This window comes from Rhincodon typus, chromosome 8, assembly GCF_021869965.1.
Source record: "Rhincodon typus isolate 14 chromosome 8, sRhiTyp1.1, whole genome shotgun sequence".
NCBI classification, from domain to species: Eukaryota; Metazoa; Chordata; class Chondrichthyes; order Orectolobiformes; family Rhincodontidae; genus Rhincodon; species Rhincodon typus.
Window position 1 is genome coordinate 15,454,196 of NC_063339.1, and position 27,632 is coordinate 15,481,827.

Sequence of the window (27,632 nt, forward strand, 5' to 3'; positions counted from 1 at the left end):
AGAATGAGTAGCCAATGTTGTTTCTCAGTTCAAGAAGGGAAACAGGGGCAATCCAGGAAATTAAAACCGGTGAGTCTCACATCAGTGGTTGGGAAGCTACTGGAGAGAATTCTTCAGCATAGGATTTACATGCATTTGGGAAAGCATGGGCTAATTAGGGACAGTCAGCATGGTTTTGTGCAGGGAAGGTCACGTCTGAATTTTTCGAGGAGGTGACAAAGGTCATCGATGACAGTAGAGCAGTGAATGGTATCTACATGGATTTCAGTAAGGCTTTTGATGAGGTCCCTATGGTAGGCTCTTCCAGAAGATTAAGATGCATGGGATCCATGTGACTTGGCTGTGTGGATTCAGAATTGGCTTGCCCATAGAAGGGTAGGGGTGGAAAGGTGTTTTTCAGGCCGGAGGTCCATGACTAGTGGATCCGCAGGGATCCATACTGGGACCTTTGCAGTTTGTGATATATATAAATGACTTGGATGAAAATGTAGGTGGTTGAATTAGTAAATTTGCAGACGATATAAAGATCAGTGGAGTTGTGGATAGTGTAGAAGGTTGTCAAACAATACAGCGGGATATAGACCAGTTGCAGATGTGGGCGGAGAAATGGCAGATGGAATTTAATCCGGGTAAGTGTGAGGCGCTGCACTTTGGGAGATCAAATGACAAGGAAATGTATATGGTTAATGGCAGGACCCTGAAACAGCACTGATGTGCAGAATGATCTTAGAGTTCAAGTCCATAGCTCCTTGAAAGTGCCCATGCAAGTAGATAGGGTGGTAAAGAAGGCATATGGCATGCTTGCCTTAAATGGTCGGGGAATAGTACAAGATTCAGGATGTCATATTGCAGCTTTATATGACTTTGGTTAGTCTACACTTAAGAGTATTGCGTTCAACTCTGGTTGCCACATTACAGGAAGGGTGTGGAGGCTTTGGAGAGGGTGAAGAACAGATTTACCAGGATGCTGCCTGAATTAGAGGGCATGTGCTATAAGGAGAGACTAGAAAAACTCAGGTTGCTTTCTCTAGAGCAGCAGAGGCTAAGGGGAGACTTGATAGAAGACTATAAAATTATGAGATGCACAGATAAAGGTTGATGGTCAGAATCTTTTTCCAAGAATTGAAATGTCTAAAACTAGGGGGGCATGCATTTAAGATGAGAGAGGAAAAGTTCAATGGAGATGTGAAGGGCAAGCTTCTTTTACAGAGAGTGGTAAGAGTCTGGAACACGCTGCCAGGGGTGGTGGTAGAGGCAGATATGATAGGGGCATTTAAGGGACTTTTAGATTAGCACACAGATATGCAAGGAATGGAGTGATATGGACTGAGGGTAGGCAGAAGGGATTAGTTTAATTTGGCATCATGTTCAGCACAGCACTGTGGGCTGAGGGGCCCGTTCCTGTGCTGCATTGTTTTATGTTCCATGTTCTAGGAGAGCTGATCAAAACGTATAAAATTCTAGACAGATTAGACAATGCTTCTCCTGGTTGGGGAGAACTAGGGATCAAAGTGTCAAGGTAGGCCACTTCAGACTGAGATGAGGAAACATTTCTTCACACAAAAGGCAGTGAACCTGTGGAATTCTCTTCTACAGAAGGCACTGGAGGTCAGGTCACTGAGCATATCTCAAGGCAGAAATTGATGAATTTTTAAGACATGAAAGGCATCAAAGGGTAGGAAGAGAAGGTAGGAATATGGCATTGAAGTAGAAAACCAGCCATGATCATACTGAATGCTGCAGTAGATTCGAAGAGCCAAAAGGCCTACTAGTGCTCCCACTTTCCATGTCAGAGTTTTTCAAAACCAGCTTGGTCATTACCGTGCACCCACTGACATACAGCGACTTCTAATTCTCCAAAGTCTCAAACTTGACATTTTTCATTCCAATTTGCAGAACATTCAGTTTGAGGAAGACTAGTACTTTAAACTTAAATAAGGACAACAGTGGAGGCATGAAAGCAGAACTAACTAAACTGCATTGGCAAATTAGGTTAATGGAAGGGTAAATAGAGACACAGTGGTAAACATTAAGGGGAATATTTCAAAATAAGCAGAATAATTGCATTTCAATGAGAAAACTGCACTGAGAGGACACATCATCCGCGGTGACCTAACAACGTTAAAGATGGCATTAAGGACAAAAATAAAAATTGCCGCAAAAGCTCAGCAGGTCTAGCAGCATCTGTGGAGAGAAATCACAGTTAATGTTTCCGGTCAAGTGACCCTTCCTCTGTTCTGAGGAACGGTCACTCAAACTGAAATGTTAACCCTGATTTCTCTCCACAGATGCTGCCAGACCTGCTGAGCTTTTCCAGCAATTTCTACTTTTGTCTCTGATTTACAGCATCCGCAGTTCTTTTGGTTTATATCAAATGGCATTAAACAGTTTTAAGAAAAGCATATAATTGCAATGGTCTAAAGATTGGGTAAATTATTAAAAGACAACAAAGAGGGATTAAAAGAGTAGTAAGGAGGGGAAAAAATTAGAGTACAAGAAAAAGCTAGCTAGAAATATAAAAACAAATAGTAAGTGTTTCTATAGATATTGAAGAAAGAAAGGAGTTAACAAAGTGAGTATTGATCCCATGAAAAGCAAGGCTGAGGAATTAATAAGGTAAAATAAGAAAATGGTGGACAAATTGAACAGGTATTTTGTTTTGATCTTCAATACAGAGGATGCAAAAGCCAACAAACAAGTAGCTGTAAATCATGAAAGAGAACAGAAGCAGGAATTCAAGAAATTTAGTTGAGCAAATTGTTGGAGCTGTGGACTGACAATTCCCAGGTCTTGTGAGATTCCATCCGAGGGTCTAAAAGAAGGGGTTAGTGAAAGAGTTGAAGTGTTGCCTTTATTATTCAAAATTCCCCTTTATTCAGAGAAGGTTCCATTAGAGTCAAAAAGTAGTGACTGCAACTCCTTTATTTAAAAGGGATAGAGACAGAAAGCAAGAAACTACAGGCCAGTTGACTTAATATCTGTCATAGGGAATAGCAAGAACTACAGATGCTGGAGTCAGAGTCAATGCAGTGTGGAGCTGGAGGAACACAGCAGGTCAGGCAGTATCAGAGGAGCAGGAAAGTCAACGTTTTGAGCCTAGACCTTTCAGCAAGACTGGGCAGAGAGACTTATCCTGATGAAGGTCTGATGAAGGATCTGTCATAGGGAAGATGTTAGAAGCTAATTTTAACGACATCATAACAGGACACATAACAAAATTCAAAATAATCAGGCAGACTCAACTTTTAATGAAAAGGAAATCATGTTTTTCCAAGTTATTGGAGTTCTTTGAGGGGGAGTAACATGTGCTATGGATAAGGGGGTTGGGGGGCATCGAATGTAATATAGTTAGTTTCCAGAAGGCATAAAGTGCCACACCAAAGGCTATTGAGGAAAGTAAAGGCTGTAAGGATTTTTTAAAAATTCACTCACAGGATAAGGGCATCACTAGCTAGGTCAGCATTTATTGCCCATCACTAATTGCCCAGAGGGTAGTTAAGAATCAACCACATTGCTGTGGGTCTAGAGTCACATGTAGGTCAGACCAGGTAAGGATGGTAGTTTCCTTCCCTAAAGGACATTTGTGAACCAAATGGGTTTTCTGACAATCAACAATGGATTCATGGTTATCACTAAATGCTTAATTCCAGATTTTTATTGAATTTAAATTTGCATTTGCCATAGCAGGATTGGAACCCAGGTCCCCAGAACATTACCTGTGTCTCTGGATTAACAGTCCAGCAATAATACTACTAGGCTGTCACCTCCCTGTGAGGTCAGGGGGTATTAACATGGAAACAAGATTGGCTGGCTAACAGAAGCTGGCAGTAGACATAAATGCGCTTTTTTTCTGGTTGGTAGGATGTAATGGAAATGATAGGTAGGGAAGTAAGTTGTGAGGAGGACATGAGGAGGCTATGAAAGTTAAGTGAGGTTAAGTAGGTTAAGTGAGTAAACAAAGATCTGAAAACTGAAGCATAATGTGGGTAACTATGTTAGCGTGCCTTAAAGAAACATGCTCAAGATATCAACACTACATCATAACAGGTGACCTATGGGCATAAATATCTCAAGGTCTATTTTACCTCAGATCATTTGAAGAATGACATTTGACTGGAAGCTTGTTCCTGTGATGTAACCTAAAAATTAATATTATCCCAAATGTGTCTGCCTGGGGGATGTAATATCTGTAATAAACGTCTTTTGGATTCTTCAATACCACGATATCCATGCCTAGTTTCTTATGTTATGCAAGATGACATAAGCATAGGTGCATCAACTATAGCATCATATTTTAGGAAAACTCATACGAGTAAGAAGTGACTTGATTGAAACATAAGATCCTAGGGGTTTACAGGGTGCATGCAGAAAGGATGTTTTTAAGTTGTTCATAGCACGTTGGCTTTGCTGGCTGGACAAATAAGTGCCTTCTTGAACTGCTCTAGTCTCTCTGGTGTAAGTACAACCATAATTCTGATAGGGACGGAGTTGTAGGATTTTGACCCAACAACAGAAGAAGGTCCGGAACTAGGGTCACTGTTCAAAATTAAGGGGTTACCCGTTTAATACAGTGACAGTGAGAATTACATTTTTCCTTCACAGAGGCTCAAAAGTCTTTGGAAATCTCTTCCTCAGTAGTGAAAATGTAGTGAAAACAGAGACCTTGAATATTTTTAGTCAGATTCTTGATAAGGAAGCGGGTGTGTGCTTATCAGGGGCTAGCTGGGATTTGTGAAATAATCAGATTGGCCATGATGTTATTGAGTAGTGGAGGAGGTCTGAGGGCCAAGTTGCACACTCCTGCTCCTACGGCATACATTTGCATGTTTCTATGTAAACGTATCCATGTTCTCATCTCTCCACATCTCTGTACTTTTCCTCCAAAACCATCACCAGTCCACTCCGAACTCTCTATTTCCCTCCTGGCCTTTCTCCTGCCCTTTGCCTGACCAGAGATGGCTTTGCTTTTTGGACATCCAGGCCTCAGACTCTGAAATTCCATCCATTAATCCCTCCAAATCTTCACCCAGCTTTCCAAATATCTCAGCTGGGTTTGTATTCAGCTTTCTCTCCTTACACCGAATGAAATGGCTCGAGTCATTCTTCTATGTTGCTCTAAGTGAATGCAAATTATTGTTGTTGCCATGATTATGATCAACGTAAAGATTACAGTCAGAAGCTCAAGTGGAACATGCTCAGTAATTAAACAAACATGCAAACAATCGGAGCAACGTTTATGATGATGGCATTACCTGGCACAGTGTCTTCATAGGTCCAGTTGAAACCTGGTTGTATATAAGTTGGTTTTAAATTTGGTACCACAAAGTGAACGTCCCTACCATCAGGAGGTAGTTTGGACAGCAAAATGTCCTCAGTAAATCTGATCTTCTTCTGGCCAGAACTGGACTCTAGTTTAGAAGGTGGACTTGCAGCCTCCCTAGGAACTGAGAAGATTTTAACTTTGTTTGCTTTTTTGTAATAATTCTTGTTCATTTTCAACCTTCTTAATGTTTCAGCCATTTGTTTATCTACTTTTACCAAAACTCTAAGAACACTTAATGAACAAAGCAACAACTAGCAATTCAATTCTTGATTATTCAGTGAATCATTTTTTTAAAACAAAAATTGTCAGTCAAAAATCTCTGTAGCCTCACAGCATGAGCTCGGTGAATTTTTAACTCTGAGCGCTCATTTCATGATGCCAACAGCCTCCTATAGGCCCCTGAGTATTCACTCTTCTACTCATTAGTATAAAATATGTTTCAACCCAGAGGAAAGTCATCATGGTCACTTTAACTGTGCATCAGCTTGGACAGGGCTAAAATTGGAATTTTAAGTCCGTAATTCATTACATTACTGTTGCTGTACATATCAAGTGATTATCTGGGGAGCAGGAAAGCTGACGTTTCGGTTCCAGACCCAAAACATCAGCTTTCCTGCTCCTCTGATGCTGCCTGGCCTGCTGTGTTCCTCCAGCTCCACACCTTGCTATCTCAGACTCCAGCATCGGCAGTTCCTACTATCTCAAGTGATTATCTATCTTCTAAGATGACAAATTTCTGTCAGGATTGATGGAATCCTAAACAAGCGCTTTAGAAGTTGCAGCTAAGTCAGGCCAGATGAAGTTTTCCAAATGCTACAAATGGTTAAATGTCAAATACAGCTTTATTCTGATGTTCAACATCAAACACGGCCTTTTACACCTTTATTTACGATAGTGCCCATTCTTATTATTCGAGTACTCAATTGTTTATTTTTAACAATGATGTTTGCATTTCTGGAGCATTTAACAGAAAGCAATGCTTAAGTATTCAAAGCGTGGTTTCTTGAAAACGAAAATGGAATATTATCCATTTACCTGATGCAGTAAACTTTAGTTTATGGGGACTAAATGCTACAATTTGACAATATTCCTAGAAGGGTGATTGGTATGGGATTCACATGGACTCTCCCAAAGTTGAGTTGTAAGCAGAGGAATGTAACACAGTGACAAAGTAGTATTCTATGATCTGGTCAATAAAACACTTGACTAATAGTGCAACTAATGGTGTGCACAATTAGGCTGAAATTGGATCTGCCTAATGAACTTGACGGATCCATAAAACCAGTCATGCACGCAAACAGCAGGTTGCAAATCTACCCGAATCATAGGAACATAGGAATTAGGAGCAGGAGTAGGCAATTCAGTCCTTCAAGCCCACTATGATAAAATGCTAAAGCGGATTGATAAAGTAGATGTTGAACACATGTTCCCTCTTGTGGGACAGTCTCGAACAAGAGGTCAAAGATATAAAGTGAGAGGAGGAGAAACTACTGTCAGAGGGTTAATGAGACCACATTTAACATTCTCCATTTAACATGATCATGGCTGATCTGATCGATGTCTCAACTCCACTCTCCTGTCTGCTTCCAATAGCCCTTTAACCCATTTTCCATCAGAAACATATCTTATTTCTTTCTTTAATCTGTTGATTGATCTGCCTCCACTGCACTCTGAGGCAGTGAGTCCCACAGATTCACAACCCTCTGACAGTAGTTTCTCCTCCTCTCACTTTATATCTTTGACCTCTTGTTCGAGACTGAACCACAAGATGTGTTCAACATCTACTTTATCAATCCCTTTTAGCATTTTATCTACCTGTATCAGATCCCCCCTCATTCTTCTGAACTCCAGAGAGTACAAGACCGAGCTATTCAACCATTCCTTGTGTGACAGCCCTTTCATCAACCTGATGAACCTCCTCCGAACTGCCTGCAGTGCCACCACATCCTTCCTCAAGTAAGGAGACCAAAATTGGACACAAAAGTCCGGGTGTGGTCTCATCAATGCCTTGTATAAATGTAACAACACTTCTTTACCTTTACAATTCAGTCCTTTTGTAATAAATGTCAGGACTCCATTTGCCTTTCTTATTATATGCTGCACCTGCATACCCACTTTCTGCAATTCATACACAAAGACACCCGGATCCCTCTGCACTGACATACTTTGAATCTACTTCCTATTTAAATAATAATTTACAGTTTTATTTGTCCAGCAAGAATGGACAACATTGTGCTTATCCACATTAAACTCCATTTGCTAGATTCTGGCCCATTTTCCTTGCATTATCAATATCTATCCGTAAATTCTTGATTTCTTCATCATAGCTGCATTCCGACCTATTTTAGAATGATCAGCAAATTTTTCTACATTACACTCAGTCCCTGCTTGCAGATCATTTATATAGGTTGTAAATAGTTGAGGTTGGAGAACTGAACCCTGTGGCACCCCACTAGTTACAGTTCACCATCCAGAGAAGGACCAGTTATCCCAACCAATGTCAGTCAGCCAATCCTTTATCCAAGCCAATACTCTACCCTTAACCCACTGGGATCTAAATTTCTGGATCAATATCTCAATCACCATATTGTAACCACAAAATGAAATTTAACGTGAAGAGGAAAAATAAGCCTACCTTTACTTTTGCTGTCATCTCCTTCATTATCCTTTGAAAATGATTTGCAGCAATTCTTTAGAAAGTCTGCTGTGAGCCCCAGTACGACACTAAGCAACAATCCAATGAAAACTGGAATAAGCAACCAAAGCGATGCTGAAAGAGATTGGGGGATGTTGAGGTTTAAGAGAAATGCAGTGCAAGCTATGAGCGTGCATTTGCTCAATATAGGTTTCCAAAGAGAGTAATATTAGCAAGTCTATGGAGAAACAGCAATGAGGAGAGAACTATAGGAAGTGGAGTCAATTAGGTGGCTCTTTCAAGGAGTCAACACAGGCATGAAGAGTTTGGGTTAACTGCCTATTCTCAAGTTAGTGTTTCCTTGCATTGGATGATGGATAAGCAGTGTAGTGGGAATCTACTTATCTTTTATTTTCTGAAGACACTAAGCCTTTAGTTCAGGTGAAACGTCCAAGGACATTATCCATCAATATTCAAAGTGAACTTTCAACTTAAGTATCAATGGAAAGGAAGTATAGTGGGGCACATAAAATGATCATTCTGATTTTATTAGTGGTACACAATGCCAGAATTGAACATTATGCAGAAGGATCAGAATAGATGAGCTGAGAAATATCCAATGGCTATTTTCAGGTGGATAAATATATTGTTCTGCACAATGAAATGGATAACATGAGGTATGTACACCATCAATAAATGATACTTTGAAATTTCCACTTAGCAAATGAATTAGAAATCCAAACAAGACTTTGCTTGGGTAGTCATCAGGGGAGCAAATCAAATGCTAAGATACATAATTGGTACTTAATTGAAAATTAATACAAGTTGGTTTCATATCAGTCATCAGTGAATATGCTCTTCCAATATTGTGAAACAATTTTGGCATATACTTCTGAGAGTTAGGGATAAGTAGGGACAGGATGATGAGACAAAGGGAGAAATCGGCCCCTCCCCCCTCCCCCAGAGATAAGTAAATTTTTTACAGTCCAGGACGGGGACAAAGAATGGCATTGGTGGGTTAATACCCATTTCCACATTTTACTTTGTTATAATTGCTGTGAGGAACTAGAACATCGTGTTCTTATTCAAATAGAATTCTTGATGGAACAAAATATAGATAACCGGAGTTCTGATATCGACTTTCCTATCATCAATGAAATAGAGAGGAACACGCTGCACCAGGCAAGGAATAATAATAGTGATCACCAATTTCCTTAAATGAAAAGGGTCATAAGATCAGCAAATGATGGATTCTGCTTTTTAATTAATTACAGAAAGTCTGATATTCAACCTTTCCAACTCGGTGAAATTTGCACTGGTATTAACTCATGGGCTGTTATCATCAAGTCATGTATACCACATGGAGACTGGCCAGCTATTTATTGAAAAAAAAACTTGATATGGAAGGTGGTGTAATAACAGTGCACACTTATAAAGCAAATCCATAAGTATATAGATTTGTAATTGTTATCAATGCAAGAATATTAACCTCCCACTGTAAAATACTTAATAGAAATATAGTAGTCTATTAAAAAAAAGCATTTCTGACAGCTTACAGCCACTTTTTCCACTTATATGTGATCATAAATGTACTTCAGTATTAATCAGCATTTCATGCAAATATAAAGTAAAAGTAAGGCCATAGTCCCAGAGGACCACAGGGTTGCTTTCTCATTAGAGAGAGACAACTGGTGGAGTTTAACCTGAGGTTCACCACACCAAGCAGAGAGGTTGAGAAGGTGACCTTTGATGTTCAAGTCATCTAATTCTGATATCTGCTTCATAAATAAGTTTAATTTTAATGTCTCAAGAATGAAATTAATACAAGTGCTGAATTTTGTAACTGAGATTATAAAATACAAAAAAAAAATTATAATTGGTCACAAAGCACTTCATGAGGCACTTAGCAACAGGTTATTCTAGGTTATTATACAGCAGTGCAAAAAGTGAGACACTGATCTGTTAACAAAGATTTCCCTTATTAAAACTAAACTCCTAAATGTTTGCAGAGTCCAGTTTTGATATCAGACACTTACCCGGTAAAGGTGTAACCAACTGTAGACCTGCCATTCTCCCATTTACTCAGACTTTTGGAATTATTTTTAAAGTTAAGAGTGGTCTCTACATATCACAGGATACCTGTAGAAATAAAAGGAGTGCATCCAAAAATTAAGGAATAGCTTTGAAAGGCATTGAATATTATATTAGAAAACCAGAAGAGTAATGTAATCCAATAATTAAAATACAATTGTAAAATATAATAAATGTATATTGTCCAAATTGGAACAGACACCACAGGGACTAGGAACAATGGGTATGAGTTTTTGCCCTGTTTACCGAACAAAAAAACTGTTATACACTATTCGTATTAAATCAAATTCAGTTGAAGTCACTGCTACTTATTTTTGAGTTAAAATTGAGGTAAAGTATCCTTTAGAAATTTAAACTTAAAAAGCAGATGTTCCCTCCAGTCTAATTGTATCAGCTTCACTCAATTGGTATTCATTGTTGGTAGCAGTTCTGAAGAAGAGTCACATCAGACTTGAAATATTAACTCTGTTTCGCTCCCCTGCTACATTGCTCCAGCACATTCTGTTTAATTTCAGATTTCCAGAATCTGTAGTAGTTTGCTTTTATTACAGGATCTACCTTTGTTGCATTGCAAGATTTAAATCCCTTGCCATGCTGGAATCAATCTAGGGTGGAACTCCAATACAATACGGAGTGTAATTCATGGTCAATAGTTTTGCTGTTTAGATTAGATTTTGAATTGGTGAGATAAGAGTCCAGTTTGAGTAGCTGTTAAAATCTGAAGACATTATTCAAAAAGAAAAAACTCTCCCTATTTGCCGGCTACAGTTCTCCCTAAAGCAACATTATCGAAAATCGAGAACAAATAACAATGCTTCTTATTTATCTTTCTGCAATTTCACCAAGTGACTGCCATATTTGGTCTGTGCAACACTATTACACTACAAAGCATAACTGAAGTGGGGTTGGTGGTGTAGAGCAAGAAGTAAGACATTGATTGACATCTTCACTGGGTGGTGGGTTGTCCCACTATGACTTCCTCATAAATTTCAATGGAATGAAATTTGACGGTTCCACTAAAGGCAGCAAGTTAATTGACTAGATTAGCACTGAAGCAGTGAGCATAATACTCTTCCCCTAAATACGTTTCCATAAATTGGAGGAAAGAAGGAAATGGCGATGAATGCGATACCTCGCTCAGTTTTAGATTAAGGTGCTGATCCCATCATGCTTCAAATCCCTCATACCATTCCCTCAAACCCCCTCTATATACAAATTGGATTTATATTGTGCCTTTAACATAGCCAGTATCCGGAAACACAAAAAAATGGACTTGCGTGCAATGAAAAAAAATGTACTTAATTATGTGTGACACACTTTGATGTCTGAGAAACAAGAATACGAATCCTCCTCTAATCAACAGATAACCAGTGGTAGGTAAGTAGATCAATTCTTCCCTTCACAAGGTGATTGGAAGAGCCTTCTTGTGGCAAAACAGACTCTGAGCAGTTTATAGTCTACATATATGACATACAGCTACCAAGTAACGCGAAGACAGATAAAGACAGGTTAACGTTTCTCCTCTGTCTATATTATTACCATTAGCACAGTTTTAGAATGATTGTAGATATAAAGTTTTATATGACTTCAATTAAATATACAATTCAGATACCATCCACAGCTGTTACTTACACAGTATTTGTATATGTTGTTGATAGATCTTTAACTGAAACATAAAGTCATAAACACAAGATGTCAACTTCTCATAAGATGAGGAAACAAAGTGATTCTTGCTTCTGTGTTTCATGTAAACATAATTGTCCTCTTAACCCTATTTTACCAACGGTCAGAAAATCATTTTGACTTTTGACCAGAGAAAACTCTTACAAGAAATCATGTAATTGAAGTTAAATGAATCAATCAGCTACCTAGGGAGATGGTTGCTGAATGTTACAAAGCAGCAAAGCATGAGGGTGGGGGAGATGGGAGAGCAAGTAGTAAGACATTGATTTACCATTGATTTACATCTTCACTGGGTGTTGGATTGTCCCATTATCACTTCCAGGTAGAGTAGATTTCAACAGAATGAAATTTGACAAGTTCATGTTTATGATAGATAAATAGATTGTCATGGGCTACTTGTAGGTTGCATTAAGAAGAAATGAAGTCATCCTAGCTGAAGGGCGGTTTTTTAAAAATTTTATAAGTCTTCAGGCTATGGGACTTTAGTTTGTAACAAATTTCAGGTTGCAAGATTTTATAGAAATCTCAAAGTTGTCAGAACTGAAAACAAAGCTTCCGGCCTCAGAGCTTGGGGAAAAAAAATCTTAAAATAAAAATCTTAAATAGTCCAGGAGAAGGACTAAAAAGAATTATTTAAGTAAGAAATCAAAGAGTTACAATAGCATTAATACTTAACTGGGATTGAGTGTCTGTAAAGCACATTGCTGAGAAAGGGACTGAAACTTTCCTTTTGCTGTTTATTTTAAGATCTTTCTATATTGTCATATATATCATATAACTCCCTCCCACTACTTTGTATAATAAACTAGTGTTCAATATTAAAAGAACAACCTCATGTGAATATGATCAGTGACCAACTACTATAGCAACTGCAAAAACTTATGATCTATCAATAGTGGTTTCAATGATATCTGACTTGTCTAGTATTCCTGGTAAGTGGGATCATAACACCATTTATATTTGGCTTTATATCAAAGATAGATCTTTAATGTGCTGAACAATTAATGTTTTAACAGAGATTTCTTAAGCTGGCAAATATTAAAACTAAAAATAATTGAGAAAAGTAACAAATGAAAAATGATTGTGGTAGTGCAGATGTAATTGAATATACAGTTGCAGGAAGTAGGAGCATTTTATGGATTATTAGAGTTACTAATTAAAATGAGAATCCTGTCTCTGGGTTTTATTTCCATTTTAAGCTTTTACAATGCGTGTGATTTTTGTTAGGGTTTTAAATTTGAGAAATGTTTTTTATTAAATAAAAGCCAGTTTTTCCCGCCAATGACAGAAATACTTGTCTAAAGTTTTGCACAGATGGAGAGGCTTTTAGCAAAAATGGTACGGGAGGCTCAAATCCAGAGGTCCTGTTCCCTAAACCTGGTCCCTACCATGTTTGCAGGGTGTGGGTTGAGGTAAGCAGGTTGAATGGTAGCGGTCTGTAACTTACACATAGCTTATAGAGGCGACTGGGCATGTAAAGTACTGCCTTCAGTAAGATTTTAATGGTAGGGTTCTCAAAATATGACTTGTGCACTTCAGATGTAGTGGGAGAAATTCTAAACTTACCAGGTTCTTTGGAGAGGCATGGTACCCTTTTGGAAATAGTCCCTAGATATCTTTGGAAGAGATCAGTTGCTCTTTGAGAGAGGTAAGATGTCCTTTTTGGATTGATAAAAGTAGACATGAATATGTGTTAAAGAGTGGATAAACTTATAGGAAATGTCCAACTCATTGGATCTGTTAAGACAGCTTTCAAGGGAGCCATAAGGGCATTTGAGTATCCTGTCCTGCTATTTCACTCTATCTTCTGACAAACGTCTGAAGGCTATTATTATAGTATTAGTGCTGATTTCACAGCCTGTCAGCGGCCTACCAGTTCATGCACAGCTCCAAATGTTGAAAAGTTTTTGAAGGGGGGCTACGAACACAAATGCCAATTTTAATAAGGGATTAAACATTTCAAGGAAGATAAATGGTCTGAATGAATTTTTCATTGAGAGTGCTTTTTTGGATTAGTGAAGTTATTAATAGGTGCTTACAAAATGTATCTACCACACAGTAATTTGATTTGATTTATTGTTGTAACATATACCTAAGTACAGTGAAAAATTTTGTTTTGTGAGCCCTACAGGCAAATCATAACACACAAGGACATACAGATTGTAGGGTGCTGAGATAGAGTGAGGCTGCACAGGAGGTGCACAAAAGCAAGATCAACATTAGTCTAATAACAGCAGGGAAGCGGTTCTTGAATCTGTTGGTACATTTGCTTAAGCTTCTGTATCTTCTGCCTGATGGAAGAGGTTGGAAGAGAGTATTCCCGGGGTGGGAGGGGTCTATGATGATGTTGGCAACCTTTCCGCAGCAATGAGAAATGTGCATGGAGTCCATGGATGTGATGGCCTAGGCTGTGTACACAACTTTATGCAGTTTCTTGTAGTCCTGGGCAGAGCAGTTGCCGTACCAAGTCGTTATGCGCTCAGTTAGTATTTGAATATTACTGCCATCTCCCATGTGAGTACTCACTTGTACGGAAATTGGTTTGTGTAAATTGGCTGCTGTGTTTTCTACATCACAACAGTGACTTCACTTCCTAAACACTTCATTAGCTGTAGAGGTAACACAATGTGGAGCTGGTGGAGCACAGCAGGCCAGGCAGCAGAGGAGCAGGAAAGTTGACCCTTCTGAAGAAGGGTCCCGATCCAAAACGTCAACATTCCTGCTTCTCTGATGCTGCCTGGCCTGCTGTGCTCCTCCAGCTCCACACTGTGTTATCTCTGACTCCAGCATCGGCAGTTCTTACTATCTCTGAATTAGCTATAATGGGCTTGGGATATCTGGAGGTCATTAAACATATTACATAATTTCTTGTGCAAGACTAAATGGTTTTGTTGTGCAATTGCTCAGTCTACTGTTATAGGGAGTGGAGCTGCGTCTACTTTTTTTTCCTTTATTCATTCAAGGGTGTTGCTGGTTAGGCAGCATTTATTGCCCATCCCTAATTGCCCAGAGGGCAGTTAAGAGTCAGCCACATTGCTGTGGGTTTGGAGTCACATGTAGGCCAGAACAGGTAAGGATGGCAGTTTCCTTCCCTAAAGGACAGTAGTGAACCAAATGGGTTTTTCCCGACAATTGACAATGGATTTACGGTCATCATTAGACTCTTAATTCCAGATATTTATTGAATTCAAATTCCACCATCTGCCATGCGGGATTCAAACCTGGGTCCACAGATTAACAGTCCAGCAGTAATACCACTAGGCCATCCCCTCAATTCCATCATTCACTTTTACATATGTCACTTTTCTCTAATCACCTCTAACCTTTCCCACTACAGCAATAAAAAGAGATAAATTCACTCATTATAACTAAGATATAGCATTTTTGTGGGGCTGAGACTTCATTCTATATACTTTTCCAATTATGTTTCCAGTTTGAAAGTCTTGTGAATGCTCTAAATAAGTAAAAAAAAGTAAACTGTAATTGTTACAAATCAGAAATATAAAGATGCTGAAATAAACAGTGGGGCAATCAATAAAAGGATTAAAGCTGAGGTAGATTAAAGCTTCTGATGTAAAAGTTTCAGGATAACAGTTCAATGCAAAAGCATCATTCTTTCCTTTCACTGAGTTGGATAGTTTAATGTGTAAATTCTCCAAAATCAAAAGCTGCTTCCTGTCTGACTTCCTGTACAGTGAATGAGAGAGATCCGGGAATAGAACACTCGCAGGACCAGGCAGTGACCAAAGAAATGTCAGCAGCATCTCTGATGTACACAAGATTTTTGACAGGAGACGGGGTCATTGCTAATGTGTGACACCAGTTTAGAGGTTGTTGATTGAACATTCCTGGTTTAACTGTTCACAGATCATATGCTTAGGCTGCAACTTGGGAACAAGGATGTTTTCAGCAGAATGAACTATATGCTAATTAATTACTTAGGATTTACAATGTCGAAACAAGCCTTTGTTTCAACACCTCTATGCTGCTACTTATGCTTCACATGCGTCTCCTCCACTGTTGCTTCCTCTTGTCCTATGAATACATTACTACTCCCTTCCCTCTCCTGTGTTTATCTATCTTTTCCCTACTCATAGAGTCTTAGAGTAATACAGCATGGAAACAGGCCCTTTGACCTAAACTAGTCCATGCTGACCACGGTGCCAACTCAGCTAGTTACAATTGCCTGCATTTGGTCCATATCCCTCTAAACCCTTCTCATCCATCTATCTATTCTGCAAAGCCTTTGCAATAAGTTGTCACCTCTCAATCCACATCCATCTTTCCAGGATCTCCATGTTTGAATGCCTCCAGTCAGGTTTCTTCCACTGTCATAGCACTTCACAAAGTCACAAGCAAATCTTATATCACTGCGATGAAAGTAATCTATCCATTCTTAACCTAACATCATTCACTAGCAACCAACTGAATGAGATTGCTGTCATCTGGCTCTATTCTTATTCATCAAATTATAGCCACTTAAAAAGGCTTCTCTTGCTGCTCCAAAAGGGTTACTTCTGGTGTCCAGTAAGGGCTGTCCTTTGACTGCTCCTATTTTCTAACTGACATGCTGCCTTTCAAGGACGTCAACCAATGGTACTTAGTTTTAGTGTTCACATCCACATTTACCACACTCAGCTTGACTACATCTCCAACTCTCTCAACTCAGAATCCCTGCAGTGAAGAAAGAGGCTATTCAGCTCATTGAGTCTGCGCCAACCCTCCAATCAGCATCCTACCCAGACTGACACCATTCCCACATTTACCACTTACCTTGCACACTATGGGTTATTTAGCATGGCCAATCAACCTAACCTGCACACCTTTGTACTGTGGGAGAAAACCGGAGCACCCAGCTGAAATTCATGCAGACAAGGGGAGAATGTGCAAACTCCACGTAGACAATCACCTGAGGCTAGAACTGAACCCAGGTCCCTGGTGCTGACAGGCAGCAGTGCTAACCACTGAGCTACCATGTCACTCCAACTTCTCCACTGTTGCTAAACTGAGAGACTATTTACCTGACACTGAGTACCGGATGAGTAGAAATTTCCTCCAATTAAATAGAGGGAAGAATACAGTCATGTCTTTGGCCCCCACTCCAAATCTCTGATCCCTAACTACCTACTCTAGCCTTCTCCCTGCCAATGATCGGAGGCCAAAGCAAATGATTCACAATCTCTGTGTTGCACCTGACTCTGAGATGGGTTTCTGACCACATAGCTGCTCCATCAGTAAGAAAATTTATTTCCTTCCCATAAACATCATCCCACTGCTGCTATTCAAGCCATCACTCATGTTTTTGTTTCCTCTCGACTTGGCACGTGGTCCTGGCTGACCTTTCACATTCCACCTTTCTTTTAACTTGAGATCATCAGATCTCTACTGATTATATTCTTACTCACATCAAGTTTTATTCATGAATCAGCCCTGTGCTCACTTGCCAACACTGGCTCCCAGCCAAGCAACTCCTACAGTTTAAAATTCTCATCCTTCTCTTTCAATTCCTCCCTTGCCTCACTTTTCCCTAATCTCCTGGTGGTCTCCTGAATTCCCTTAACTCTCTGAAATATCTGCACTTATTCCATTCTGGCCTCTTGGTGCAGCAATTAAAATGAGGAACACCCAGTGGTGGCGTGTGCTTTCAGCTGCCTGGGCACTAACCACCAAAATTTCTTGACTAAAACTAAGTCCTCTCCGCCTCATTTTCTTCCTTTAAGGTTCTCCTTTAAACCTACCCGATTGTTCAAGCAAAAAGCAAAGAAATATGCCCTAATAATACCTTACGTTGCTTAGTGTATAATTTTACTTTATAGTGAACACAAGAAATTCCTTGGGATATGGGGTGCTCTATTAACTTAAGTTGTTGGTGTTTAAGAATCTAGACTATTCACCTCAATTGTGCCATGTTCCATATTCCAACCACTCTCTAATTAAAAAAGTTTCTCTTGAATTCCTTCATGACTATCTTAGATTTAGGACTCCTAGTTTTGGATTCCCACACAACTGGAAATATCTTTTCCGCGCTAAGCCTACCCTATCCTTCATAAATTTTAAGTCAGCTCTCAAGCTTCTCATATCAACAGACAAATACAGCCTCTTCAATCTTTATTCATAGCTATAAGCTCTCTGTTCTGGAAAAATCCCTCCAATTTTGTTTTGCACCTTTTCTAGTGTTCCTATATAAAAGAGGGGTAGGACTCGAGTCATTGATAATGATATACTATTCAAATGTATCAATATTGTTTTGATCAAAAACAAAGACAGAGACATGGAATCTAGACACAATCCTAATCACTGAATTATTTAAAATGCATTTGAGGTGCAGACTCAGTATGAAAACATTTTACAGACAATAACCCCATTTTAATAGGGTCAAAGTTAAATATTCAACTATACTATAGTCCCATCCAAGTAGTATCTTACATAATGACAAAGCTAATCTGAACTGCTGAGTTACTGTATCTCTACAGCCCCTCCAGACTTTATGGAAATGTTGTTGGAAATATACTTGTAGTGTCATTCTGTGTGTATGATATCCTGTAGATTCAGCTTATGTTGCTGTCACCAAAAGATGACTCCAGCCCTCAAATTTCAGGTCTTTACATAAACAAGCAATAGTCACAGTTATATAAAGATTGTGAATTCAAATGCCACTTTGGTAAATTATGAAACTGAGTTCAAAAAAACTAATTATTAGAAAAAGGAAAATAGAAGCTGCTAGATGGCTGTAAAACCCCACCAAATTCATTAATGTCCTTCTGTGAAGGGAACCTACCATCTTTACCTAGTCCTGCTGACATGTCACTCCTTACATAGTTCAACCTTGACAGGGAAACGAGGAGTGGATAATGGATACAGCTTTGTCTATAATGCATACAACATGTATAAGATGCTTCCATGGTGTTCCAGCGATTGAGCAATGCCTTCTATGAACATCAATGTAAGCTTTGCTAAACAAATGTTGGTCATGTCTTCCTCCTCTCTTGCCAACCACGTACGGTAGTTTGAAGTGATTTTCCATCAGTAAAGCTCAAGATAGCAAAGGGAAATCTACTGCTGTCAGACAACACAGATTTAAAGGGTTCACTGGTGCGAAACGTGAGAACAGTTTGTGCGAATTAAGTGTCTCCAGTTCTTCTTGTGCATTGGGCAGTCAGCAATTCAGCAAACAGTTGTTCAGCATGTTGGTAACTACAACACATGCCAAATTGCCTGATTATTCACAATACATGTTAAATGTTTATACTGGAACTTTATTACACTTACAGTTTGAAAGAACCATCAATTTGAGGATTTTAATGAAGGTTAGGCCAACAGAATTAATGACAGATTGGTTTGACAATAGTAAGTAAGTGATTAATGAATTATAAAGTTGTGGTTAGATAGAGGTGACTAGTAGATTCACTTATGCATTCCCCATGCTATTCACGTCATACAGAAATAGTTTAACGTTGAGTATTCATTAACTGCTTTAACGTATGATTTTAAAAAAAGCACCAAAGGGCTACAAAGGGATAATGAGATAAAACTGACAAAAAAGTGAAAGATGATGATATTACGAAGGCTGACCAAAAGTTTAAACAAAGAGTTGACTGTTGAAGTTTGCTTTGTAAAGGAAAAGCAGCAGAATTTACAGAAAGTTGCACCCAGGCAGCTGAAAACATCATGTAGGCAGCACCAAACACAATTTTGAATTATACATTATTTGGTCAGAATAAAGAATCCAGGAAGACACAAAGCCAGGTTTTCTTTTAATTGAGGAGAATGGATAGAGATTGTGTAGGGTTGTGTTTACCCTTCATGTTATCTTCAAAGAGATTATGGAGGGGATCTCTACAGAACTATAAATGAGTAGGGAGAATCCATCAAGAGGAGGTGGGGAGTGACATTGCTGAGAATGAGGTCATGGTTTTTTTTAAATCCTCTGGTTCTGCTTAATCTTTATCACCAGTGTGGAAATACAATGCTTAAAAATATCAATTACCTAAAGTAAATTTGCAGCTTTTTTCTGAAATATCTAAACACTGGAACAGATTATCCACTAGCTTCATTTTTAAATGTTCTTGTAACACTGACAAAGCTGCATCAATACCCACTTCTTATTGCCTTGTTGAAAATGAACCAGTGGCATGTACATCAGATAGGATAAGGGACTCTTAGAGTGCAGTGATAATGTCCCTAGCTCTGAGTTAGGACATCTAGGTTCAAATCACTCCTGCTGTAGACGTGTGGTCATAAAGAGAAACATATTTAGTCCAGACAGGGTAAAGACAGCAGCTTTTCTTTACAAGTGACAGTAGCGGACCTAAAGCTAAGTACTGCAGATGCTGGAGAAGCTTAGCTGGTTTAACCAGGGAGAGAGAAACAAAGTTAACACGGAGTCAAAATGGACTTTAAATATTAAGCTCAGTTTGTCACTCCACAAATGCTGCTGGACTCGCTGAGCGTCTGTGGCACTTTATGTTATGGTTACGTTAGCAATCTAGGCGAGTTTTTATAATAATCCAAGAACTTCCATTGTCCTTTTCCAAAACCAAATCAAATGATGTAAATTTCACAGTTTATCAAAACTGGATTTGAACTCACAATCTTTACATCTCTACCATTAGAAGATGACCAAGAGTTTATATCTTAATCTCTAGTCAAAAAAAACTTTTCTTTTAGTGTACCTGTAAGACAATCTGGCATGTATCATCTGCCTCCTATGATATATACAGATAAGCACAGACTGACAAAAGTACCATCCTCTTCAACCTTTCCTTTTGTTCTTCTTCCTACCATCAGCTCCCTCATTTGTTGAAAACCTCTAACTTTTTCCAGTTCTGATGAAATGTCACAGACCTGAAAAGTTAACTCAGTTTCTCGCCCACACAGATGCTCCCAGAACTACAACATTTTTACAATATTTACATGTTTTTTTGATCCAGATTTCCAGCATACTCATTAGTTTGTTTTTTTGTAATGTCTACGTCCCCTGGTTTAACAACTACACCAGTTAACACTGGTGCTAATACCAAGTACTTGATATAACCACAAGTTATACGGAAAGGCTAGATAGGCTGGGACTTTTTTCACTGGAGCATAGGAGGTTGAGAAGTGGCCTTTTAGAAATTTGTAAAATAATGAGGGGTATAGATAGAGTTAATGGTAGTTGTCTTTTCCCTAGGATGGGGAATTTCAAGACTATGGGGCACATTTTTAATGTGAGAGGGGCTTTCTTTTTTTTACACAGAGGGTAGTTTGTGTGTGAAATGAACTTCCAGAGCATGTGCTGTATGTGGGTACAATTACAATGTTTAAAGGACAGTTGGATGACGAGATGAATAGGAAAGGTTTGGAGGGATATGGGCAGGAGCAGCCAGATGGGACTAGTTTAGTTTGGGATTATGGTCAGCATGGACTGTTGGACTGAAGGGTCTGTTTCTGTGCTGTATGACTCTGTGACTCTATGACTATGTAATTAATATAACCAATATCATGTACTAGATATAATCACATATAGATAAGCTGAAGACCAGTTAAATCAATGTATTCAAATATACTGAGCTTGGATGGTTTATACACTTCTCTTCAGTTCCTTGCACCACAGTCTATTCTTTACTCCATGTTCAAATTAAATTTAAAAAATGAAAAACAGCTTGTCACCCACCCACCCAATTCATTGGCTTGACCTACAGGCACATTTCAATGCCCTGTTGCTGCAGTAGAAAAATGGTTTCAACTAGGGGAGGCCCAAACATTGCTGAATATCCACAGGGTTTGCTCCTGGTTGTTTCTGGAGGGAAGCCCTGCAAGCAAATACACAGAATGCTAGAGAAACTCTGCCAGAAACAAAAGTCAAGACCACAAGAAAACATGGTAAAGCTAAAAGTTTTTTTAAAAAATAGCTCTATTGTGCAAAGATAGTAATGTGGTTTATGTTGGCCCATGATAAAGCACCAATCAACATTCACTGATAAAGCTTTAATACAAAGGTACTGTAAATCAGCAGTCAGCTCTCGAACAGTTGCCATTCACTTTATGATACTTTTGATTTCACAGTTCACATAATAGATTACTGGTGCTGCAATCTTATCAGAAAATTTAACTGACGTCAAAACATACAAGTAAAGCAACAATTCACAGTGGCAATCTGAATCCCAAGACTAAATCATAGTTTAGACATTTTTAGTTTTAATTCCACTGTGGAATGAATATCAATGCTTTATTTACAGTGAGCCTCCACCTGCTCTAAGGAGAACAGTCAGGAATTTACAGGTATTTCTTCTTATTCATTCACAAACATAAACGTCACAGGCACAGGCATTTTTCCCAACCCCAACAGTCCTTGAGAAATTGGTGCTCGGTTACTTTCTTGAACTTGGTGTGTATCAACTGCCTGGTTTATTAAGCCATTTGAGAGGGAGGTGAGGATCAACCACGCTGTTGCGCATTTACAGCCACATATAGATCAAACCACTTCCTTTCCTAACAGGCAGTAGTGAGCTAGTTGAAGTTCCGTGACAATCTTTTAGCTACAATTACTGATACCTGCTTTGTAATACCAGATTTATTTAATGAATTGAATTTTTCAACAGCTATGACAGAATTTGACTTTGCAAGTTTTAGTCTGCATACTCATTCAGCAGCATAATGAGCAATGATTATGCTGCTGTATTCATAGGACTGTCAGGCCATATATCCTTGGAGCAGCCAGGTGAACAGAAAATTCCACTCCTGACAACACAAATAGGATTGTAACTTAGAGTCAAAGGGTGTCTCCTAACTTTCAAATTAACAATGGCCATGATTTGTGTGATGGTTAAACATAGATTCAGAGTATTTTGGTCAGCCTCTGGTGGCATTGCTCACCATGACACAAGGTTAAGTTTATCAGGAATGTGGTGGAGGGTGGGGAGTTAGCAGTGAAAAAAAAAAATTACACTTACATAGAATTTTTATGATCTCAGGAGTCTCCAAATTTTTTTAAAGCCTTCTAATTTCTGTAGAAGTGTGGTCATTGTTGAAACGTAATAGAAATATAGACCAAGGAAGCCAATTTGCACACAGGAAGTTTCCAACTCAAGGTAAATAAACTGATCATCTGTTTCTAGTGACATTGCTTGAGGAGTAAATATTGGCGAGGACACTAGGACCTCCTTCAGTCTTTGAATAGTACCATGCAACCTTCCAAATTTTTCCAAGAGAGCACATGAGGCTTTGGTATAATGTCTCATCTAAAATATAGGTTGTTAGTGTAGGCATTGACCTAGTGGTATTATTGCTAGACTATTAATCCAGTGACCCAGGTGATGTTCTGGGGTCCTGGGATCAAATCCCAACATGGCAGATGGTGAAGTTTGAAGTCGACAAAAATCTGGAATTAAGAATCTAATGATGACTCATGAAACTGACCATGATACTTTACAGACTTTTAAACTACTCTTGGATAGGCACATGGAGGATAGTAAAATGTAGGGAATGCAGGGTAGATTGATCTTAGTAGGATAATAGGTCGGCACAACATCGTCGGCCGAAGGGCCTGTACTGTTCTATGTTCTATGTAAACCATTGTTGATTGTCCATAAAAATCCATCTGGATCACTAATGTTCTTTAGGGAAGGAAGCTGTTGGTCTGGGCTATATGTGGCTCCAAGCCCATGCATTGTGGTTGACTCTTAACTACCCTCTGGGCAATAGGAATGGGCCTAGCCATAAGTGTGGGCCTAGCCAGCAACACCCTAATACCATAAATGATTTTTTTTTTTAAAAAATGGTTATGGCAGAAGCGGTTTTGGCATTGGATTAGCAAATTAGCAAATTAGCAAATAGTTGTGATTTCAAAGCCCAAATTGAATCCTGGTCACTTGTTCATCACATATGCCTATGAGAACCTAGTTTTGGCAACGCCACTGATCAATCAGTACTCAATGTGAATTAAGCTGAGATATGCAAATAACAGGAAAAGTACTACACAATGTAGAGAATGAAGAAGTGAAATCACTGCTTCATTTTGTCATTTGCAGTGGTGTATTTTGTGACTTCTTTCCCCTCAACCCCTCAGCTTCTTTTTTCAGCACAAATTTCCAGGGTTGGAACTTAATAAAGTTAACGGCCCAACAGAAGGGGTCCTTGCTAAATGCTGGGGCCAGCAATTGATTTCCTGTGAGAGTTAAAGGCAAAGAAAGGGAGTGAATACGAAGGAGTAAATGGGATGCAGAAAAGTCATAGAATTATAGAGTATATAGCACAGAAACAGACCCTTCGGTCCAACCAGTCAATGCCAAACATAATCCCAAACTAAACTAGTCCTACCTGCCTGCTCCTGGCCCATATCCCTCCAAAACTTTCCTATTCACGTACCTATCCAAATGTCTTTTAAAAGTTGTAATCTATAATTACCAAGAAAGAAATATAGGAGAAAATAATGACTTGATTAAGATAGAAAAGAAACTGGAAGGAAAACAAAAAGAATACTTTTAAATTTAAAAGCATCTTCCAGAACTAGTTTACTACTTGTAGGAATGAACTTATAGCTGTTTCAATTATTCTAAGTAAGTATTTAATGTCATTGCAAGAACAGAAATCTCATCATTAAAAGGAGTGTTTACATCATTGGATAATAGGCTTAAATTTCTGCAATAAGTTTAGTTTGTTTTCATGGCAAGCATGTGGTACTTTCTTGCAATTCACAAAGAAGTGTGCGTGAACTTGTGACTGTAAACTTAATTGTGCAAATCATCCAGCAATTTAACGCATTTCGCCGATCACTGAGTAACTCTTCCTCATCATAAATTTTGAATATTTAAAAAAAAACACACTTAACTCATTACTATTTTCCCAGCAATTTCTGAGAAGCCTGTTTATTCAATATCACGCTCTCCACTATTAGATCCTAATGGCAGTCTTTTTCTTGAATTTTCTGCCTGCATGCAGCTGTAACCCAATTTGCTGTGAGCTCCACCATGGGTAAGGCGAGTAAGTTGGTCTCAAATCAACCCCAGCCAGAACGGTGATCGAATCCCATGCTGTTGGCATCAGTGTGATTCATGCCAGCCATCCAGCCAACTAAGGCAACCACAACCCCTCCACCCCATCCCCAGCCCAGGATTCCAGAATATTCTGTCAGTGCACTGTCAACTCCAAAGTGCCATCACGCAAAAATATATATTTTACGATAGGCAATAGCCTAGGGATATTATTGCTAGACTATTAATCCAGAGACCCATGTAATGTTAGGGGGACCAGGCAGATGGTGGAATTTGAATTTAATAATAATCTGGAAATAGAGTTTAATGATGACCGTGAAACCATTGTCAATTCATTGGTGGAAGCAGTGAAAGCAGGCCATTCAGCCCATTGAATTCACACCATCCGTATGAACAGCACTGCATCCAGGCCCACACCACCCCCCACCCCCACACTCCTGTAAACCTGCATTTACCTTGGCTAATCCACCTAATCTGCACATCTTTGGACTACGGGAGAAAACCAGTGCACTTGGAGAACATGCAAACTTCACACATACAGATACCCGAGGGTGGAGTCAAACCCAGGTCCCTGGCGCTGTGAGGCAGCAGCGTTAACCACTGTGCCATCGTGCTGCCCTTTTACCACCCAGGAAAAAAAACTCAGCTGGTTCACTAATGTCCTTTAAGGAAGGAAACTGCCATTCTCACCTGGACTGGCCTACATGTGACTCCAGCCCCACAGCAATGTAGCTGACTCTCAACTGCCCTCTGGGCAATTAGGGATGGAAATAAATGCTGTTTATGAATGAATATTTTTTTAAAAAACTACACGTCCACTTCGGCTTTTGGAGAAATTGTTCAAAGTGGATTTGCCTGTCACAAATCTCTTTAACTCAGTAATGCAGTAACCTACGGATACGTGAAGAGAGGAGAGAAGGCTGTAACATTGTGCAGAGTCCCTTAACAAATCAGATGTTTCTGATCACAGACAAAGATAGAATGAAAGACCAGACAGCTCTTGTGGCACAGTGGGAATGTTCTTATCTCTGAGCCAGGAGACCTGAGGTGAAGCCCCACTCACTCCAGAGGTGGCTAACAACATTCCAAAACAGGTTGATTGGCAAATATTGTGAATAAGGGGTTGCTGAGTTTAAGTAATAATACTTACCACAGTGCGATCTTTTCGATCACTCATATAATCTCTAATCGCCACACTCTGCATCATATAATACCTTTTCTATCTTTTTCTCTGGTCACATCTCCCCAACCCAATTCCAAAGTCTTCTTATAACTTAATTCTGACCATACCATCTGGGGGAGTTTCCACTGACCCCTGTTTAATGCCAAATATCTCCCTTTCCCGGCAGCCCCAGCAAATATATTGACCAAGTTGAAAAGTGAGTGGTCACCGCAGTCGGTGCTAATCTTAAAGAGCCTCTTCTTTGTCTAACTCAAGGGAATGAATCTTGGCAATGAACTAGTGATATCTCCCAGACAGTATGGTATTTCAAATGGAAGTAAACCAGTTAGAAATAGAAGATGTGAATTTCCTCTGTAAAGATCCCTGCCTCTTAATCGAGAGATGAAACACAACTGGGCTGATAATTTAAGAAAGAAAACATGTCTAAGCATATGCTAGGAACAGAAGGTGTACTTACAGCACTATGTAAATCGTTAAGGTACCAATGCTGTGCAAATCCATGTCTGTGTGAAATTAACTGGTAAACACATCACTGATGTGACATGGCTAAAATCTTAACCCTTCCATTTATCCTCTCAAAAGCAGTAACTCAGTTTGAACTCATTTCTAACTGTGTGACAATGGAGTTTCTCCCCACTTAATCCACCAGGCAGAGCTATCCACGTTTGCAAGTTATTTGGTTGGCCGTTAACAGCTGGATGAGCTTGTTCACCATTTCTCTGGTGTATTCTGTGCTACAGTGCCACCCAAAGTAATGAAATTTATTTCAATAAGTCGCACAATTCTTGGTGGTAGTTAAAGCACAATTGAAGTTGAATATCAAGTTGAACCTTCTATTGTTCAGATTACTCTTCCCTTACTCACCCAATCCTGTGACTTTTTTTTAAGAAGTATGCCCAGCTCATCTACATCCAAAGCTCACTAACGAAGGTATTTTGTACAAGACAGACACACAGAAAGAAAAAGATGGTGTAGAGTCCACAAATAAACTCACCTCTCTACCCCTGGACGCCGATCTCCAGGATGGTCCTGGAATTCCTCATGTAGCCACGGAGCTCAGTTCCTTGTACTGGGAATTCGGGTTTCAGCCAAAAGGTAAAGTAGGTCAACTCCCTTCTCACGGATCCTATCACAGTCGGCACCACAAATAGAGGTGGAAACTGGCTCAACTTTAAACTGCTGCTGGCCTCTTCTCAAAATTAAATCACAAAGGAATTGTCTTGAGCAGGATGCATCTTTTGTTGTTGTTTCTAGAGTCGGGGGTTAAAATTGGGCTTGGACTGTTCTCTGTTCGTTTTAATTATTTCCAGCCCAGTGGAAGTTCAGATTAACAAGGTTACTACCTGTGTGAAGGCAGGAGAGAGGAAAAGTAAACTTCTCTTGTAAGTTTCGTCCAAGCCGGCTCCTCAGTGCAGTTCCTGGTTTCTTGTCCCTATCACAGGTTGCCCCTGTTGCTGTTTCCCAGTTGCTGGCTCTATCACTAACCCCATCTTCCCTCCCCAGAGCTCAGCAACCTGCACTCACGCCCATAAGCGAACCTCTCACTCACTCTCTATTTTATCCGGTGCCAAGAAAATGTGTCCGCCGGGTCCTAGAGATCCTCGTCATATAAAAAGGCACAGATCCATTAACCCACCCAAGACCTGTCGCTTGCCTCTTTTACCTCTCGTTATTTACAGGAAGAACAGCCCTAAGGGTTCTTCTAGTGCAGTGATGTGTACTTACCTGTGAGCTAGGAGGCCTGGA

General features: G+C 39.4%; 1 protein-coding gene across 1 annotated transcript in view; it reads right to left on the reverse strand.

Annotated features, from left to right (window-relative positions):
- LOC109918153 (tandem C2 domains nuclear protein) overlaps positions 1-27,418 on the reverse strand; it is a 59,534-nt gene extending 32,116 nt beyond the window's left edge. Inside the window, exons 1-4 of the mRNA XM_020518049.2 lie at positions 26,881-27,418; positions 9,995-10,097; positions 7,959-8,093; positions 5,253-5,444 (exon numbers count right to left, since the gene is read on the reverse strand). Coding sequence (XP_020373638.1) covers positions 5,253-5,444; positions 7,959-8,093; positions 9,995-10,028 — 361 coding nt within the window. The 5' untranslated portion in view covers positions 10,029-10,097; positions 26,881-27,418. The remainder of the gene's footprint in view (positions 1-5,252; positions 5,445-7,958; positions 8,094-9,994; positions 10,098-26,880) is intronic.
- Positions 27,419-27,632: the final 214 nt, after the last annotated feature.